Here is a 21,303-nt window from a genome sequence, read left to right on the forward strand (position 1 = left end):
CCAAAAGTGTCATAGAAGATGTATGGTTCGACTCTGCAAGGAATGTGCCATCCTTTTTGAAGTTCTACTTCCAACTTTGTTTACTACTGAACCATTGAAATATTATGAAGCGTTAACTGGCCTATTATCAGAGCATGTCTGTTCCCTATCAGGGGTCCCCTTTGTCACTGGCTTCCGTCACACCTTGTATCTGATTAACACACTATAGGATAACATAGAGCTACACAGATCTGCTTTGTGTTCTCTCACAGCTGATGAAAAACAGATTTTCCTTTTCACTTTAATGTGGTTGCCCTTTAATTGGGTCTGTAATAGGGTTCATTTGATGTGATTCCTCATACTAAACTAGAACTGCTATACAGTAAGTAGAATGCTCATTATGTTGAAGGCTGTACTTGATAATATGTTACATTCTTCGTTATTTAACCATCCCTAAAACATACAGTTTATAGGAAAGGTTAAATTAACCATTTTTTAAGAAAGAAAAGATTTATCTTGTCTAGCTATCCAAAAGTTAGGCTTGTCATTTGAACTATGTGCCTCTATAAACCAAGAGGAGAAACAGATGTTATGGATCACCTTTTGCAGGTGTCTATGACACCTACCTTAGACCTTAGAGTAAGTACCACCCAAGGGCTCATTCACAGGCCAAAAAAAAAAAAAAAAAAGAAAAATCCCCTCTACCACTTACACCTGTGCAACCCACAGCCACTTCTTCACAATCAGGTTCATCACTGAATATATTCTGATGGGAAGCCAACAGGAACCTGTGATATGGAACTAATGACAAGGCAGAGCAAAGAGTAAACATTCACGCCCCCTAAATTCAGGTGCTAAAATGCATACCATCCACAGAATTCCTATACTGTCCGTAGCTGAAGAAAGAAACTTCCCCCCTTCCCTTTGGAGAACTGGCAAGCTGTTATCAAAGTAACACGGATCAGTGGTTTGGCTCACTTTCCTAGTCTACAACTGCAAAGAGCAAGCACCAATGCTAGAAGGAAATCTGTCCAAGATGGGTTTATGTGAAGACAAAAAACAATCAAGACATGCCTGCTCTATCTAATGCTGCCTGCAGCAAGGTTATTCTTCTAGTCCCGGTGAAGCCTTTCCTGCTGGGCACATGCTCTAAGCTACCAGCACCAAAGCTGACTGATTGCTAATTTAACAATGCAGAAGTTGATCAGTGAAAACATATGTCAGCAGTTGAGCCTGCAGCCCCACATTTCTTCTCTGCCCACCTCGCTATATTCATGATTGTTAAGAGGATAACAGGGGAACAAGAGACACCACAGAAAGGGGAAGTCTTGACAAGTGAAAGGAGAACCTTATTTCCTGGAGTGACTACAGCACTCCTTCACGGAAAGAGGACACCAAGCTGGAGTCAAAGGTTATCTGTTTTCAGAGTACACTGCCTATTCAAATAAAGCCCACACCAAATCCCCATGGTCTGCTCTTCCTTGATTCTAACAGAGCTGGCCAACATCTTGCACAGCTGGCCCCAAACCCCAGAGCACTGAGGGTTCACAGCACATTCCTGCTTCTTACGTGAAATTCCAGCATTCCCAACACTGAGGATGTGTGTCACGGCACTTAGCTAACATGCAAAGATGCAAGCCCGTTCATTACCACAGCTTTCCACACAAGGCAAATATTTGGCATTCATTACAAATACTTGGGGCAAAGAAGGAGAGCTGAAAAAACACCTTAGGCATGAGGCCCTTCCTAAAACAAGTGGACAACGCCGTAGCCATCTAGATGATGTTTTACTTCTGCAGGAAACAATCTGTTCTTGATCATAAGAGAAACAAGATTGTACAGCAGGCCTGAATTCAAAACTGTAAAAATATTGAATAGGAAAATGGGGGAAAATGGGGGAGGGGGAAGACTCAGACTACACAGCCCAAGGATCTGGTTATGGTTAATTATATATCCTTGGAATAAATAAGGAAGATCATTTAACTGCAATAAGACTGACCTAGGAGCAGAAAAAGAATGAGAAACCCAAGAAATTAAAACCCCATCAGCTCTTGATAATATTGTCTGTGGTGAACGGAGTAAAGCCATTTTGATCAAGCTGACATTTCTTTCCACAAGCTTTGAGTGGCAGGTGTCCAGGCTTCTGAGGCAGAAGAAAAGGGAACTTTATTTGCTTGGGATTCCTACACCAGCTGCTGATTTCAGGCGGGACCCGTCCCGCTTTAGGTGTACATGTACACTAAATTAGCTGTTTGGTGTCAAGACTCTGCACATGACAGGAGACTGAAGCATTCCTGAATTATCAACGCAGACTTTCTTTTTGACAAAAGGGATATGTTGCTTCTAGCAGCGCAAAGCTGAGACTCCCCAGTACATACTACGCTAAAGCAGCACATCTGTTTCAGTTCATCAATGGCAGAGTACAGCCAAGCTATATTAAACAAATCATCACTAGTGTAACATTTCCATAATTTCTGTGACAATTACTTTACTACAGAAAGCATATCTCCCCTAAGGCTTATAAGGCATCTGATTTTCTTCAGTGTTATTTCAATCACACTATATAGAGCTTATTGATGAGTGAAAGAAGCATTTGTTTCCCTGAGAAGAAATTACTTTCAAATCTCTATTCTCCAACATTTAGTTTCTGATTTCCATCATCAGAGGAACTAATCCTGTCAGCATGTACGGAACAATAAGACTGAAAACTTAAGTTTTTCTTTGTGTGGATTTAGCACAGATAAAAAGTTTCAACCTTAGACACTATGTCTGTTCAGACACCTTAGAAGGCACCAGTTGGGTAGAATTGCCACATGACCAAACACCTCAGTGTTTGCAGGCTGCTTTATCATATCCTCTGAGCTGAATGGCAAAACACCTATAGAGATCTGAGGTCCTAATAACTTACTGTTCCATATTTTCTGCCACCACCGTCCAGAATTTGTTGCCTTTTTTGCCTGTGATTTTTGGTACTGGGAGACAAAACATAACCAGCTCACAACATTGTCAAAAAAGGAATCAGTTAGTGATTAGCCTTCCAGAAAAGAGGGCATATAGTGCTCCCCCACAGGGTCATGGTGTTGGTCATGGTTTATGCAATTTATAATTCAGCAGCAAGATAATGGGTTTTCTCAGAAAGGGAACTCTCCTAATTTGCCAGTGAACACCATTCTAAGTATGGCACTGCTCCACAAGCAAAGAAAAAAGTCATTTACCACCACACAAACTACTCTCAGTATGTGCTTGATATCTTCTCCCCCACCACCAGTAAGAACAGTACCACATAATTTTCTCCCTTCATTCTTCCTCAAGGTCGTAGAAGTCCTGCTCGGTGCTTTTTGCAAGACATCGAGAAGCCCTTCTCATCCATTATCATAGCACTCCTCATTTACTCACAGCTAGCATAAAGAATACCTCTTCTTTGGAGGGAAAAAAAAAAAAGCCAAATGCGTTTTACTTCAGATGTTAATATTGAATATAAAGGTATGACTTAATCTGTTTATTCTTCTTGATTCTTAAAATATATGTTGCTTAATAATATTACTAACAAAATTTTTCAGTACCTAGATGCTATTGCGTATCATGCTGCAAAGCTCCCCCATATGAAGAAATCAACACCTGAGACACTTGGAAACTGTACTGGCCCCAAGATAAAAGAACACTTGGATTGCCTGGCCTCACCCAGAAGACAAGAATCTACTGTTTTCACTGGAGATGTCCCTGGAAATAGCTGATCTTGGTAAGCTGAACATGACGTCCATCATAAATAGTAAGTACAAACTCATCTTGGTTGAAATCTTGCCCTTAATGGACGTCAACACCAACTCTGCCACTAACTAGTGGAGCGTAATTGTCATTCCATACCTTCATGAAGCAAAACCAGAGCCAGATAAAATGAATTCCAACACAGAAAGTGTTACGTCATTTTACTTTTTCTTAGATTAATTTCAAGTTAGAAGACATTACTAATGAGTATAACAGAAAAAGCCAAAACAGACTATGGTATTGTGCAGCATAGATTAGGTCAACTATATCAAATCTTTCAGAGTGCAAGCTGCAATATGCTTAATTCAACTACAGAAGAAACTAAGCAGATGATACAAAAAGCATTAAGGGAGTCAACTATGAGTCTAGAGCAGTGCCTTTAAGTTCTCTTTGGCTGTAAGACTGGATTTCATGATAGCTACTCTACATCCAAAAGGATGCACAGTCTGTACATTCCTAAGACACTACAAAATGGTGACATTTCTTTTTGTCAACAGAAGGCCAGAAGCAACTTTTAGGTGGAATTAGTTTCACAATGTCTTTACTTCAATGAAGAACATCCTAGAAAATACTAATGCTGCTGCAGTCAAGGATCCCCAGAAGCAGATTATACATGTTATAAGAACCGATAACACAACAGCACTTCATAATTTATTCTTTCTTTTTTCCAAGTTAGTAGTTTAATACAAAACAACTGTCCCAAGAAGTTTATTGTGATCAATGTATAGTTGGACAAACTAAGCCATGTAGCTAAAGGAAACCTATCCAAGAGCTGAAGACAATATTAAAAAGTTCAGTGCTACACTGAATGTTCCCCCAGCAGAAAACAACCAGCTTCAGGATCACTGCCCACATTTTCTTTTTGAAACAAATATTGGCATCAGGCAATGTACAAAAGCTGAATAAAAAGCTGCTGGGTAACAAGAGCCATTTGTTTGGAGAACTAAGAAATAATGAAAGCTTGACATACTTATGTAATATGATTAATTTATTTAAGTATAAAAGCACTCTTTAAAAGTGTCTGTAGCGTAAAACTAACGGATATGAATTTGCCAAGCATATATGCATTTTCTGGAAGTTTGCTACATAGCCTAGATTAATGATCGTCATTGTCCCATGAAAACTTACCTTCTACCTATGTGATTAGAAAGTTGCACACAAACAATATTCTTGATTTCCAAGTTATTGCTTACTTAGTTATTTTAGAATCATCTCATGTAAAGATATTCTTTAAGGACAGATGAACAAACAAAAAATATCAGACCTACCGCTATAATATCCAGAGTGTTATCACAAACTTTGCGAATCTCTGCATTTTTATCATGCATCAGGTCTATAAGATATGCTGGAGCCTCTGGAAAGAAACTGTTAAGGACAAAAACTGTTGGGTTTGTTGTTGTTTTTTTTTTTTTTTCACATCCCTGTGTTCTTCCAACTACAAATTTCATTACGAACCATAGTCAGGAATTTTTCATCACATACTAAGTTCAGCAGCCTTCCTTCAAATATTTTTCAAAATTGCTGAAATATTACATGTCCCTTACAAAGGGAAAAACATTCTGATCTGTTACAGGAAATCCATGCACCCAACATGTTAGCCCAAAAGGCACATATTTTGTGAAATGGTTTAATCTTTTGAGACTGTTAAAAAAAAAGTTTCCAATGCATCTGCCTCAAAAATATTGAGGATAATCTATTCCGAAAATGATAGCATTAATACTACTCTCGTTCATTTTGAGTCAGAAAAGCATTATTCACATGTTGGTGCTTTATCATTACATATATAAAATGACATGCAAATTATTTTTGGTTTTCAAAGCTAGCCACCTAGGAGTCTCAATGGGAGGCAGAGAACAACATCCCAAATGGCTTCTCAGATATTCCACAGAGGTTAAATGAAAGAGGACATTAAGAAGTAATCTTTGTATTATTAGCAAAGCAATCATTAATCTGCTATCTCTACAAGGGCTCCATTCAACCTATTCTTTATGTTTCAATAAAATTTAACATTCAGTTAAGGCCTATAAAGACAGCTAGTGACACTATCCATAGTTTTTGTATCATCTGAAAGAGCTCAACATCAGCAGTGACTGAAAAAATAAGTAGTAAAGACTGAACAGGAGTTACAAGTACCCTTAAAAATATTCGAATTTAACAGATCCATGACATGGGGAAAGCAAAGAACAGATTCAGGCATCAACAGACAGGCAGAAAAAGGAGAAAGAGGAAAGGCAGGAACAGAAATCAAAGTGTCCACAGTGGGAAGAAGATGGGATACTTATGCGAAACATAAAATTCAAAGAACAATTAGGTGTGCAAAAAATACAGAGCAGGCATTATTTATGTTGTCCAGACCGAAAGAAGAAAAACGCTATTAAAGTATTTTAATGCATATAACTTCAGGCTATGCAATACATATATAAAGGTGCAGTGCAATGGCTACACTCTATGTAAGTTTTACTTATGGACTATGATTTGCAAAACAAATTCATGCAGTAAATCAGACTGGATAGGAACTAATGGGTCATCTGGTCCAGTGATCCCCCTCCTATGCCCCTCCCTGTTTCAAAGCAAACCTAACTCTTAACCTTAACTACTAATCTTGCAGTCCATCTACAAGCCTAGGCTGCTTGGATTTTTTTCTTCAGGTGAAATAAACCATTTACAAAGAAACCTCTGAGATCAGAAGGTTTATGCAAGAGAAATATAGGCCAAACATAAGTGATGGCAAATTAAGTGCTGCAATTCTAGATATTTAATCTTTCAAAAGATACGGGTTTCCTTGATAATGACATCTCTGGTGGCTTGATGGAAGACCATCTGATAAAATACATAGATGATCTGGCAGACAAACTCATCATCCTCCTGCTGAGCTGCAAGGAAAAAAAAAAAGAAGAAACCACACACCACAATTTCAGATCTCACAACTAGAAGCTCTTGATGCTTAGAGCAAGTGCAGCTTTTACATGTCAGCTAGACAGTTCAGTGTTATGCATGAGATTTCACCTGATAACACAAAACTAGTGTTTTCTTCCCTGCTCCAGTCAAGTAGAAAGACTACAGATTGCAGCAAGAGCTGTTGATATGTGGGAAAAATTGAATCTATTAAGACCACTAGTCAGTATCTCTCTATCAATAACAGAGTAATTGCTCCTCCTTTCATATACAAAACATCTACCCCTGGCTTGCAAGAGAAAATGAATGCTACATTCAGTTACAGCATGTCAACTAAATTCCTCTGAAAAATAAGACCTAGAGCCAAACAGGGCAATATACCATTTAGAAGCTCAATGAGTGCAGGGATGATTCCAGATTTAGCCAGCAGAGCTGCGCACGAGTCATCCATAGAAACTGTTCCAATCATTATCACCACTTCCAAAACAAGGTCGTCTTCTGCAGAACCTGGTAAGTCAGAAGGCAGAAAGTATTACCTCTTAGAAACTCCTAATCTCGTTCTGTATTTATCCATAGATATGATTCTGTTCTTCAGTGTTCTGTTTCCCCAAACAATCACAAATTACAAAGGTAAACAGACTCTCCTCTAAAAGAGCACTCTTAAGTGTTTTTCAAGAGACTCTACTTTGAAAGACTAACCAAACTTTGGACAGACCTGGTTTAAGTTTATCTTTGAGGTATGGAACCAGTTTGTACTCTTTCAGCACAAGTTCCCAGTCCAGATCTGGTAAGGTCAAATTTGCAAGTGTTCCCAGGCATTCAATCACAAATTCTTCCTCTTCATCATTTGATATTTGAGCTGCTAAATCACCAACGTAATCCTAAAGAAAATACAGCAACACACACTACAGGTGAATAATCTGGGCTTCTGAAGAACTCACAACTCTCAAATCAAAACTAGTTCTCAAAAGGAGAGCTAATAACAGTTTCAATTTCAGTTGAAGAACAACCCAAGAAAACATTTCAGCATTCTTCCTCTCCTTCCTTTCACTTTCAAGAGGTGTGGATCATTTGTTCAGATGTTCCAAAAGTAGCTACTGAACATACAGTTTGAGAAAGCTGTTAGAAAATAAGGGAAAGAAGATAGAGAACACCATACTGTGTTAGTGACAGTAATGGAGTCCTCTTCCTAAAAATTTTAAGAAACAACTATAAGATTTTCTAGCAACATGAACAGGGAAATCATGGATTCTACTTACTAATTCCATACTGCTTTAAGACAATTTTGATATTCAATCCTCATTTTAACAGCATGTTTAAAATTTCCACAATTAGGACACTGTATTGCTCCCCCTTCTTTGGAAAAGGCAGCTAACTGAATATTGAGTATTCAAAATTTTTAAATATCCACTTATATAAAACATTTGGCACAGTGGAAAAAAAGCCCCACTTTATTTTGCCCTCTAGCTCTAAAAGCAGACATTTAGGATAACTGTTAATTGTTATGATGTTCACCCCAGCAGCTGGGGGTTTTTTTTGTGCGTTTATTTTAGAACAGGGACTTACTGGATGCAGCTTAAGATCTGTTTTCCCTGTACTGAGGGATCCAAACCCTGATCTACCAGCCAAGATAGCCTTATACAACCAAACATAAATCAAACCATGACAGCCAAGAAAACCTAAACTGGACACCTTGTAAAGACAAAACACAGCAGCTCTCCAAAGCCAGTCTTCTCCAGTAGGAAGAATCAGAGGTCACATTAGATAATAGATAGTACTTACAATAAACAGGCTTTTAGTTGGCCCATCATGTTGTGAAATATTTCTGATCATCTTCATTAACAATGGGTCCTTAAATTTCAAAGCCCGCTTCATTAGCATTTTCAAACCATTTCCTGAAAAGAAACAAACACTTAGGAAATCCTCCAAATGGAAGAGAACAGGCACACACAGAAAGACAGCTTTATCTTTAAAGGTTTAAAAGGAAAAGTGAGGAATATAGACAGGAACTATTTCTTCTTCCAAGTTTAAGTTGAAAAGAAAAGACCTGCTCTGTATAAATTCCACGGCTTATCCAAAAAAACCACTTTGTCCATATGTACCAGTGGGACACTTAAAAAGTCAGATAAATAACTAAATGCTAAAGGTGTACTTAGTTGTTTATTCTTAGACCAAAAAAAGTTCTAGATCCAAACCACTATCCTATCATCAAGTGCAGTTAGCAGAGATGCAGCACAGCCGCTGGTATTAACTCTGAGATTTCTCTCCCCAGTCCACAGAATAAATATATTGTTACGGTTTTAAAACATTATTTACCAGCCATATAGATCATTACATGGGAATACACGTAACAGACATACACAGATCTGAAGTACTTGATGGTAAAAGGCAAGTCCCACTGTTACATTTCTAAAAGGTCACCTTGCCGACCTAGTAAGTGCTACTAGCTTGAATTTCATTTGTACATTTAATATAAAACTGGATCTCCCTGCTCTCCCTTCTACAGAGCTATGCAGAATTTTAAAGTGGAATTGCTGGTCACAGAATCCATTGATAGTAGTTGTCCTTTTTAAAGTCCAGTAATATACCGCAATAGTTCATAATGAAAATTTTTAGCACAAGTGAAAATTAGAGCTACTGAATAATCACGTTCTGCTTAAAACTTAGTATGAAAATCATGAAACTTTAAAAGCAACCTAGAGAGCTACTGAATGAAGTAAAGAACCCATCTATGCCACGTAACAAAACACTAGAACCCAACACGCTCATTTAAAAAAAAATTGGAAAGATGCAACTAAACACCACCACTGTGTTTCTAATTTGGTACTGAGAGGTGAAACACTGATAAGCTGAAGATGGATTTTAGGCATCAGATAGAACAAAACCTTGATCTCTCTGTACAGCCATAGTTTCCCACAATAATGTCATCAGTGCACTTTACAGAACTACATGCACATGTGAAAGATGTGGGCATGTGAGGCTACTCAATGTCACTCCTGCCACCAAGACAAGTTTTGGTGAGGATACGGCCATTTGTTTGTAATAGTTACCCAAACACTGTGCGTTTTATTTTTTAAAAATACATACACATTGATAATAAGTGTGTATAAAGCGTTGTCATCTCCAAGAAAACAGTAAAATCTCAGTACACTTACCTTCACAGATAAGTTGTACATTTCTTTTGTTAGCAGCAAGGTTAATACAGAAAGAAATAAGTTCCAGGTCAACTCGCTCATCAGGACATTCAAAAAGCATCTTCATTAACTGCCGAGAAACACAAGCACACTTAAGTCATCAATCTTTCCAAAGCGTTAGAAAAGCAATGTTATTATGTCAACTACAGTAGTTTGTTGTTTTTTTTTAATTAATATTCAGCATTTCCACAGTAAAGTTATAAAGGTCAAGGGCACAAGATATACAGTTCCATTATTTGGGGATAACAATGCTTATAAAGTGCCAAAAATGGCAGTAACTCATCACCTTAAATTAACTTGGGTTAGTCACATTTTATTGCTACCACTGTATTTTTTATTTTTATTGGGTTTTTTTAAAGTTACAAATAGATAAATTTGCTGCAAAAGCTTTGGTAGACTCAACATAGGAAAAAAACTCCACAACTTAGTTCCACAGAAAGTCAGATTAATACCTGGTCATTTAATAAAATTAGACTCTAAACAGATACTTAATTGCAGAATAATTCTGCTACTATTTTGCTTTGCAATTACTCCATTCATAGGTAAACTAGCTGTATCTGCAGCAATGTGCTTTATCTTTGCAGCTTCCCCTGCTAGATCTGAACACTGCCATATACCAAGATTTTTCAATAGTAGCCCTGTTCTTTGGTAATTGGACAGAACCACCTGGGTTAACATAAGTAGACAATTGCCTATAATCCTGTTCCAACTGTTCAGTAAGTGTCAGTGAGTTGCCAGATGATTCCTTATGCAGACAGTCTATGGACTGACATCATTTTATACACCTGGCACCTATATGGTCCATTACATCACAGGCTATCTATCTAGCCTCTTTTTGCTCAGTATGAACATTTTTTGAAATGGCATATTGAATATAGGAAGATGACAAATACATGTGTTTCTTTTTCTATTTCCAACCATGGCAGACAAGTTGCATGACTACCTCATTGAGGGGCTGCAGGACATCACCCTATTTGCTCCTAAAACCTGCTCAGTTCACAAGACACGTCAAGATTATAATGCAAAGCAGCGTGATGACAAGACTCAGATTACTGGAAGCAGAAACAACTGAACTTAAAGATAAGCAGGACATAAGGTACAAAAAAAAAAAAAGTGTAGCTCAGTTTGTGTCAAAGACATGGGGGGAAAAGAAAGCAACAACTGATAGTTAAATATTTGTGTGCTTGCCCCCTGGTGGAAAGACAGTAATGCACTAAAAACTAGAGCAAGTAGTGAACAACCCTAGAGAGGGGGGAAAAAAAGGAACAATAAGATTGCAGGAATTTCACTCCAAAGCCTTTTACTACAGCAATTTTATGAGTTTATCTATTATAAGATAGCAGTTGTTTCAAATGGACTGAAATAAAATAATAATAAAAAAGTAACACCATAGTTATCTCTTTCTGGGACTTCAATGTACTCATTTAAAAGCTATCATTGATTTCTTCCTCCCTTTTTTAAAAAGGCAGAATCAGATTTCTGTAGGTTGTTTTAAGAACTTATAAAATCCCTAGTTTATTAAATCCGTAAGCCTGACAGCCACGTAAGAGTGAATTAACCAGAGAAGAAAGTTGCCACTTAACAAGTAAACCCAAGCATTCAAAAATCACCCCCTGCAACTCTTCTGTTACAAAAGCTTTAAAAACAGATTTTTAAAACCCTTCGAATAATTTGAAGGGAAACATTCTCATTACTTACACAATACAAAATCTGTGGAAATTAGATGTTTAACAAGATGGGATTACACTGTTAATTACTGAACTACTTCTCTATAAAAAGAAAAAATATATCCAGTTTCAATTAAAGCCGTTCAAATTTTAAAGTAATAGTTTCGTACGAACTCCATGTTTCCCATTATGTCTTCATTTAATTTGATTGCTTCTTGTGCCACTTCAAAAGGAAGAGTAATTGCTGCCAAATAGGAAATATTAAAATTAAATTTGTTCTGCTTTTACTATGTCCATTGTCATCTTTTACTGATTTAACAGGAAGGCAGTAAAAAGACTGCAGCATGTGCAATGAAGAGGCAGTAGTGTTCAATCAGACAAGTCCCATATTGAGTATCAGATACCACAGACCAGGACTGAAATCACTGTGTCTAGACTCTCTGGCACCTGCCTTCACTTATTTACCAGTGACCAGAGGCCAACCCCCACAGCTCTCTGTTCACATACACCTCTGTCCAACCCCCTCCCCAAGCCCAGCTCAAACATCTTTGAATGATTATGCCAGAACTGCATGCCTCAGGAATCTCTCCTGACCGGCTACTCCCTAACTCTGCTGTTTGAAGTGATGCTCTGGTTTCTGAACTTCAGCAGATAATGGCGGACAGGAGCAAAGGGTGCTGTCAAGAGAGGACGTTTACCAGCATTAAGCTGAAAAGAAGCTTATAGATCAAAGAGGGGCCAAACAGGACAACTGTGGTGGAAAACATGTGGGTAGCTGCAGAGAACCTTGCACACTGCTCTGCGGTAAAATATTAAATATCACCATGACATCACTGCCTAACCATGCCCTTTGATTGGCCAGGTTATTACCAATAAAGGCTTTTATAAGCATCTGGATGGCATTTGCACCTATTTAAACAAAACACGCATTGCTGAGGTCTAAACAAGAATGAACTGTTAATACTCACTTTTAACTGTTACTAGAATAGCACCCACTAACTCCTGCAATCCACAAGGATGTTTACCTGGGACAGCACGCGCAAGCCCTTGTCACTTTGAACAGGCAAAGTGTTTGAAAACAGGGGACTGATTTTTCCAATCACTTTCTACGACAGCTAGACATTCATTATTGAGTATTTGCCAGTTTGGATGCGGACCACAGAAGGGCGCCTACTGCCATTGCAAAGAGAATTTGGCTATCCAGGGTAAAATCAGATGGCAGCGAGTGCTTTTAAAAAAGGTCATTTTCTTCTCCTGCGGCCTCATCAATTTCCCCATGTTTTCTGCCGTCTCTGTCTTCCTTGATTGTCCTGATTTTGAACACTCATTAATAAAATTTAAGCTCCGGTCGTCCAGCTTGTCCTTTTTGACCAGTCAGCAGATGTGATCTGTGAGTAATTCCATTGACTACTGAAGCATCAATAGCCATAGGTATCCTTCAAAATTTGTAGTTTTGGCCAAAGTCCAATCAAGGCAGTGGACTTATTTCCTGCTCCACTAGTCTTTGGATACAGCTCTGTAAGCACTGGGAAGAGCAGTCACTGCCTATCAGAACAGTGACATTCACCAAAGCTCAGATTATATCACTGAAGTTTCCACAGCTCTTTACATTTGGCACTGGGGATCTAAAAAAAAACCAAACATGCCAAGATTCTCCGAAAGCACGTTATACGCAAGCCCTGAAACACAGTGCATGAATTCTGGTCTGGCTGGTAACTTCTCAGAACAAAGCAGGTCCCTTATATCATGCAAATGCCTTAACATATAATTGCTTCTTGCAGAAAAAGCAGTAAGCAGGGTGTTTATAAGACCATTTTGTAACATATACTAGTTATTCCCACCAGTTCTCCCATCTCCTTTCTCCAAAATCTTCCTGTATTTGGAAAAACATCACCATTTCTGTCATGAGATAATGACATTCTGAAAACTTTCCATGGCAACTTCCCATTCTGGATGCATTTGATGCTAAAAACATTTTTGGCAGGAAAGAAAATACCATGGTGCAATTCTGAAAAAGCTACCGGTGAGCTTTTACACTTATGCAACACAGGCTTTCTCAACTCCAGCCTCATCAGGACTGAGAAAGAGATCAGCAAGAGAGGATTTGGTACTAGTTAAAAAAAGAAAACCCAACCAAAAAACAAAACAAAAAAAAACCCAAAACCCCAAACCACCTCCAACAAAACACACAAACAACATACACACAAAACCTAAAACTGCATGATAATTGTCTCTGTGCTTGGATCAAAGACTATGATTGGAGACAAACTGGTATGCAACAAACTGTAGCCTGAAAGATCGGTGAAGAGCCTTCCCCAGTCTCCCCTGTTGTACATGCCTGCAGTTGGAAAAAGAATTGTCATGTAGCAACAGAACACTGCTTGGCTGGTTTCCAGTTCATATCCTGTAATACTGGAGACGTTGAAATTTTGATACCCAATGGGATCAGCAAAGAATGCCTTCTAAAACTGTAAAGGAAATACTTTCCACAAGGTTCCCCCAAGGACTTGCTGTGCACAAGCTTTAGTCTCTTTCAAGCATTCCCGATCTTCTGCAGAAATTCATCAGGTCACCTGTATTTTTACCAATTCACTGATGCAGCTCCAGTGTGAGTAGCACTGACAGAGAATAAGTCACTTATCCTTTTTCTGGGGACAGCAAGAACAGTCCGACTGCGGCAGCGGTTCGCCACCGACTCAGCAGCATCGTGGCTGTTCCCATTGTCACCTGTGGGTGTCAGTGCGAGCTCTGCTATGCGTGAGAATAAGCCCTGCACAGGGAAACATGCATCTTGCCACCTCATCTTATACAAAAGCACATACCTGTGGGATGCAGTCTGTGTATGCAAACATTGATTTAAAGCGATCGTCCATGCTTATGTGATACAGAATACACATCGCTACTTGTTTGTAGTTTTCATTTGCTACGAGAAAAAAATCCCACAATCCATATTAGTAGAAGCCTGATTTTTTTAGGTGTTGTGAACACTTAAAAGGGGAAAACGAAAAGCACAAAAATTCTGGCTAAGCAGAGGAAAAATTTAAATCAGAAATACAACGTTAACAAAAGGGTTATGCCTCGTGTATCCAAATGAACCATGTATTTGTGCAAAGAGGGAGCAAAGGCAATGCTAACTACTGTCCCTCTGCCCAGCACCTCAAAACACTTCCTTAACCTCACATCACAAGGAATGTATTTTGTGAAAGGAACACTTAATAACGACAGACCATCCAGAAAAAGCCCTCATCAGTTTCCAGCTAGGAAATTAAACATCAAATGTAATGCTGATTTAGCTGTGGATATTTCTGTTGAAACAACAAGTTTGTCTCAAAGTGAAATGATAAAAGAATATAACAATGCCAGAGAGAAAAATCAGAATTACCACTAAAAGTGTTACAGAAGGAATCCAGTGCTTTTCAAGTCAGTCACATACCGACTGTTTTATTATCCTAAATGATAAGATTATCTTGTGGGTGCCTTTTTGCATTTCACACATTTCAAAGACAACATTAGTATATTTTCACATTAATACTTACCAAAGAGAAAAAGATTTTCAAGAAAAATTGAAACAGTTAATGCAAGTAGGTTGTGAAGTATTTAACGCAAAGATTCTATAAAACCAACTTAGATAGATGTACGAATGTTTAAGAACAGACAAATTTGATCCTGACTCACTGCCGAAATCTGGACTGAACGTTCTCCTGAGCTCTCCTCTAGCCCTCCATTAGCAGGATAATGGTTATAAAACATTCATCTGAACATTTATATTACTTAGATCAGGATTTAATAAGGTCACTAACTCAAAATTTAGCCACAGTTCTTATACAACTGATCAGAAATACCCTACCTCCCATTTCTATTTAAGCTAAGTTAGAAAATACCTGTTTAACACTTTGGCAAGGCATCAAGACCTCAAACAGCAATCAACACAGTTAAGATTTTTCTTCTGCATACATCATTGGGCACAGGAATTTCCTTTAAGCAGCAAGGACATGATGCCTTTATCCTGACAATGAACATTTGTGCCTTTTTTCAAAGCTGAATTACTAAAGACCCATGAAACCCTTCTGGCAGTTGCCATCCAACAGTGAAGTACTCTTTCCCGTGCCAATCTCAAACACACAGTTGATCTTTCAGATCCTTCTGGATTCTTACCTGTTTGAAAAAATCAGGACTTGTATCACAATGTTCCATGCACTTAACAGCGGGAGAAAGGATAATGCCCAAATCTGAAGGCTACTCTGGCTATTCTTTTAATTAAAGCACAGACAGTACTATAGTTGCTAGCACATATACACTCTGTTTTAAGCAGACACAAATGAAGCGTTTGTTATCTTTTCTGCTTCTCTTGTGACTGGTCATTTTACCTACCTATTCACTTGCAGTGACATTGTAAATCCAATGACTGCATGAGAAAACCTTCCCATAAATGTACCTAAAGGCTTCTCCCAAGTAAATATAAAAATGTAAAGAGAAAATTATGCCTTCAAATTTCATGGGGTTAGGAAAAAAAGCACTGTTTACACTGCTCTTAACACTTCTTTCCATGCCTCTATTTAAAACTCAAAACATCAAGACTCAAATTTAAGACTCAAATTACAGTCACACTTTGCTGGATGATGCAGGAAACACTGTAAGGTAAAAGAGAAACAAGTATAAAATGGAGGAAAGTTGGCTTCCCAAAACAGCAATAGGTAGGGTGAAGTTGGACCAGACTTTCAGCAGGTGTGCACTGGCAGGCAGTCAACAAGAACGATGCTCCTTTGTATCTGTTTAACCTCTGTCCTTCATGGAGTTTTTTCCTCTGCATTTTTGCAAGCTACATTTGCGCTAAGATAAAGCGCCAGCTAAGATACAGTCTTAACACTTGGTAGCAACAGCAGTTTCCTGGTATTTGGCAATACTGGTAGCTTATTTTCGAGTAAAATAGCAGCACAGGCCTTCTGGTTTTTTTGAAAACAAACTCTTTGCATAATATTCTCATCCTTTTTCTCAAAGGTCCAGACTGTCACAATAACCTTTCTGATGCCTGAACACCACTTTGGGTTATCAATGCTGAATGACAGCACTGGCTTGGTTTCTAAACTACCAAAAATAATCAAGAATATCCAGATACTTAACCTAAAGTGTGAAGAAAATACATAGAAATCAAAACAATTTATTTTATCCGAATTAACTCTTAAATTAAGAGTTGAGTTTTAATGACTGGCAAATCATTCTCCTGAGGTATGTTCCATAAGGCAGGTTTCATGACACACAAAACAAGAAGATAGTTATAGTTTCAAAAAGAAGAGTTGAATTTAAATTCCTTTTGTGCAGTCAACTGGCCCATCTTCCCTGAATTCCCCTGTCCTACTGCCAACAGAGAGAAGGAACAGAGAAGGGTTTAGAGCATGGAGGTCACAGGCACCTCTTGCACAGGCTTAGCAAGGAAGCATTTTTCAACTGTGAGTAAACAGAAAAAACCTCTGAATTCTAACTTGAAGATGAAAATAACTAAAGAACTAAAGCCAATAGAAAACAGTGTGCAAATAAACCCGCTTTTTAGTATTTAATGGTGTATGCATTTTAAGTTTAATTTCATTTTAATTTCCCAGAAAGGAACAAATTTCAGGCTGATGTCTGGAAGTTTCACTGTCCCACTTTCCCTGGGGAAGCACTTTGGCGGAGAAAAAGCAGAGCCTCCTGATTTGTTTGTTCTTATACAAACCAGTGGCAACCATGATCCAGAAAATCAAAAACTTCAGGAAAATGAAGAGGACGTGATTGTTTCTAAGCACAACTAACATGATTTAATGTGATTGTTAATCTCGTGCTCAATTAGGAAGCATACAGCCTATTGAAAGCGCACTGGAAACCATGCGTAACTAGTTTATTGAGGATTAGGAAGAGAACAGATTCAACATCTACAGCATTTTAAACACTAAGCATCATCTTGCAGGATGAAGATTGTATAAAAGGGCAACAAGCAACAGGCTTTTTGAAAAACCCACCAAGCCAAGTGCCACCCTTTTACATAGAGCCTTCACTTCCCAAAATATAAACTGCCAGCTAACGACTATTATTTCAATATGCCAGTACCAAGCTTACTGCCTACTTTTTTTTAAAAAAAATTTATATTCATCTGAATTCTAATGAATAAAGCCCTAAGTCTATCACAGTTTAAAGACTTGGCTGTACACATTCAAAACCCTGCCTAGTATCTGGCTTGAGAACAGCTTTCCAAAGCATGGAAGTGATACCTTTTCTGCTATTTTTGACCACTACTGAAGGCCACACACAAAAAGCAGACACTGCAAGGAAGACTTCCTTTTGACTTGGTACAGTAGGCATCAATTCATTCCCCTAACTAGAAAAGCAAGAGAAAGAAAAGAAGAAAAACCCAAACCCCCAGATCTCTGGCAAACGTGTTCATAAAAATCACCAAAGTTTTGGTGGTGTGCCAGAAAGTTGTGGCCTACAAATGCTGGTAGTTTTGAGCATCAAGCTTTTTATGACTGAAGGTGGAATAGCCAAATGGCCTAAAGCAGTAAGGGCAGCCCTGGAAAATAATGGCCTAGTCATTATGGATTCTTCTGGTATTTATGGCACTAAAACATGAATCATAATGAACTCATTGGATATTAAATGTGGGGGTCATGAGTACTTTGATAGGATTTCCACAAGAATTTACCATTAATTAACCAAATAATTATTTGAAAGTGTTACTGAATTATTCTTAGTTCTTATACAGCCATTCCAGAGAAATTGGTCATTCCCAGCTGAGTGCAGTTAATGCCTTAACAAACCAGTCATTAACTGCAGTTACTGATTTTGTGGGAATTATTGTGTTATAAAATACACTCAACAGTTTATAGAAACAATACTTAGATTTTTTTTGCAGCTGTAGTTCAGCTGGAGCAGCTGGGATGGAAAAATATCAGGTCCCTCGGGCTGTTTTCACAACTAGTTTTCTGCAAATTAGAGAGGGAAATAAATACATGATGGGTTCTGAGTTCAAAATGGCTTCAGATTTTTAGCCTTTGAACATTAATAAGAAGCCATGTGCCAGTTCTGTGGACCAAAACCTGAATTCCACGTTTAGTTCTTACTAAGGTTAAAGATCTAAATGATACTAGTAGCAGAAGCTAAAGAAAAAAAATACAATTTCTTGATCACAAGATCAGGTCTTACATTTTGGTTGAGTGTGTGAGCTTAAAATGAAAAAAAAAAAAAACCAACAAAAAAACCAAAAACCCCACTAACCCCATTAGCTCCATGATAACAAAAGACAAACCCTAAAGCTGTAAAACTAAAATGCCAGTCTACATTGCAGCATCATCATTCAGCTTTCAAATGCTAAAGTAAAAATGAAAATATAAATTATGGACTAAATTATTCAAATGTAGCCCTGCGAGTAATTCAAGTAGCCATCATTTCTAATGGAATCATCAATGTCTTCATATATATGAAATATATCCATTCCAACTCACGTGCAAAACAGTAACTACACTAAATCAAAACCAGAACAACAAAGGTAAATACTCATTAAAATGGCAGAGTGAATCTTTATTTCAGTTTCAAACTCTTATACTCTCAAGTCAAATCTCCTGCAGAATCAGGGAAGTAAGAAAACTAGATGAATAAGAAGGTCACGTTCTCACTATCAGATCTATATACTGTCTCACACTGCTGTCAGAAGAAAACTGAAATCAAGAATGTATTCACATGTATCAGCAGCAGCGATCTTAGGAAAAAAACTAATACAAAAGTATCTCTGCTTACCTCTATCCCATATTATTCCTTGCAACCAGCTCTGAAACAGTTGGACTAAGTTACTCCATGTGCAGTTCAGACACATATTGGTTTGATTTACATATGTAAATATAAATCATACTGGATATATCAGATTGTTTTATCAAGAGAACCTGAAAGAATTTTCAGATCTGCTCATACTCAAGGAGACTAGGTATTGTAAATAATACATTACGATATTAATTACATGCTAATAACCCCTCTTGTGCCACCTTTATGCTATTTGAAACTGGCTTCATAGCATAAGCCTAACTTAAACCCCTGATTTTGCCATGGCTGGAGTGGTGGGGTTTTTTTCTGGTTGTTTAGTACATGCCGTATCTGAAACATGGATACAATTATTTTTTTTTTTTTTAAGGAAACAAAGAAGGAATTAGTGATGAATCCAAAGGATTAATAAATCACTAATTTAGGTTATTTAATGTTACAGCTATAGACAACAATGAAGTTGCACATCTGGAGCCCCAGGCTCAACTTCTTTGCCTGGAACTCTATGCAATACTGACTGAAAAATACACAGTAAACACCTCACTGCAGTACTGCTACTCATAAAAGACAACAAAGCATAGCCACTGGGTAGAAACATACTACTAAATTTAGTTATGTCCTTTTTTTGAGGTTTGATCTTCCTACAGAAAAAAAAAGCCACCCACCATTTTTGTTATTTAGGATGTCCTACAACCAATCACACTTGAACTCATGTGAATTCACAAAGAAATTGGCAGCAGATTGGTTGTAATAACCCATATACTGCACAAACCAGAGATAAATCAATTAGAAGTTCAGATCAGAGAGAAAACAGGAGGCAACAGGATTAACTCTGAAGGAAGAAGATAAAACTACTTCTATTTTCTCCACAAAAGAAACACATTTTGGGTCAGGCTACGACCAAGGAAGAAAGCAAGAAACAGAAAAAGAATTAACTACCATTATTAAAAGAAACTGGAAATTAAGAGGTGGTTCTTAGTTTGAATCAAACTAAGAAAACACACACTTCCAAAGTAGGTGGAAAAAATTCCATGCAAAGCTGTTCCTTTAGAAGTCTCCACCAAGCTACATAGATTAAATGCTGTACAGTTAAATGGAAATTTATAGGGCATCCATAATTTTTGCCACATCTGCACTATATTTCATTAAACTACATTAACTGCTCCGATTACAATTACTAGAAAATACTCAGACTTCTCTGCTCTAAAAAAACTCTCCCAATTTTCTTGTTTGGAATTCAGTGGGAATGGAAATAGGTGGAGGTCTCCCATGCTCCTGGCTCTGCAGATGCACAACTCCACAGCAGAGCAGCCTCAGTTTTGAATAGATGGTGCAGCTGTATTTCAAAATGCTCCGCCCCAAAGATGTTAAAAAAACCCCAAACCAACAAACAAGCAGGGTTCTATCTTTCACTCTGAGAAAGGCATGATCCACCACATTGAAATGGAAACTGGTTTTACTCGTGTTTCAAAGTTGCTGAAGTATAAAGCTGAGGTTCAAATCTACTAAGTCCAAAAAGTGGAGTTAAATACTGGTTGAGCTTTTGAGTCTTCCAGATAACAGGAGTTAAGCTCCACATGATTCAGCAGATACTGTTCCTGCACAAGCACCAGCATACTCTTACAGGCAAAGTCTTGAAAAAAAGGTAATCAACTCAATTGTTTTGTTCTCATCGTGAAAACACTACAATTTTGTCATTTCAAAGGCCATTTGCTGATGATCTACAAGTTTCTCACAGATCTGACAGCTTTTCCAAAAAGAATAAAAATAACATTTAAGGCCCCTGCCTCACAATGGAAGTCGTGCTTTGCACAATGAGACTACTCAAATATGTAAAATTAAAATTCATCCTGCAAAGCATTTGTATGTCAGAGAGCAAAGAAACTGAAATGGATTGTATAGAGTTTTACCAACACTATAGTCACTATAGCACTTTAAGTTAGCACATCTCTTCCCCTGTCAACTCTAAGAGTCTGAAGATAAAACTATCAGCTGACAAAGGATTCTCACCTCAGCAACTG

General features: G+C 37.9%; 1 protein-coding gene across 1 annotated transcript in view; it reads right to left on the bottom strand.

The window, feature by feature from the left end:
* The window catches only part of KIFAP3 (kinesin associated protein 3), a 71,202-nt gene that overhangs the window by 28,113 nt on the left and 21,786 nt on the right, over nt 1-21,303 (bottom strand). Inside the window, exons 11-17 of the mRNA XM_040610645.1 lie at nt 14,323-14,423; nt 9,795-9,903; nt 8,422-8,534; nt 7,355-7,520; nt 7,021-7,146; nt 6,519-6,617; nt 5,013-5,098 (exon numbers count right to left, since the gene is read on the bottom strand). Coding sequence (XP_040466579.1) covers nt 5,013-5,098; nt 6,519-6,617; nt 7,021-7,146; nt 7,355-7,520; nt 8,422-8,534; nt 9,795-9,903; nt 14,323-14,423 — 800 coding nt within the window. The remainder of the gene's footprint in view (nt 1-5,012; nt 5,099-6,518; nt 6,618-7,020; nt 7,147-7,354; nt 7,521-8,421; nt 8,535-9,794; nt 9,904-14,322; nt 14,424-21,303) is intronic.

The sequence above is a fragment of the Falco naumanni genome, chromosome 11 (genome assembly GCF_017639655.2).
Source record: "Falco naumanni isolate bFalNau1 chromosome 11, bFalNau1.pat, whole genome shotgun sequence".
Taxonomy (NCBI): domain Eukaryota; kingdom Metazoa; phylum Chordata; class Aves; order Falconiformes; family Falconidae; genus Falco; species Falco naumanni.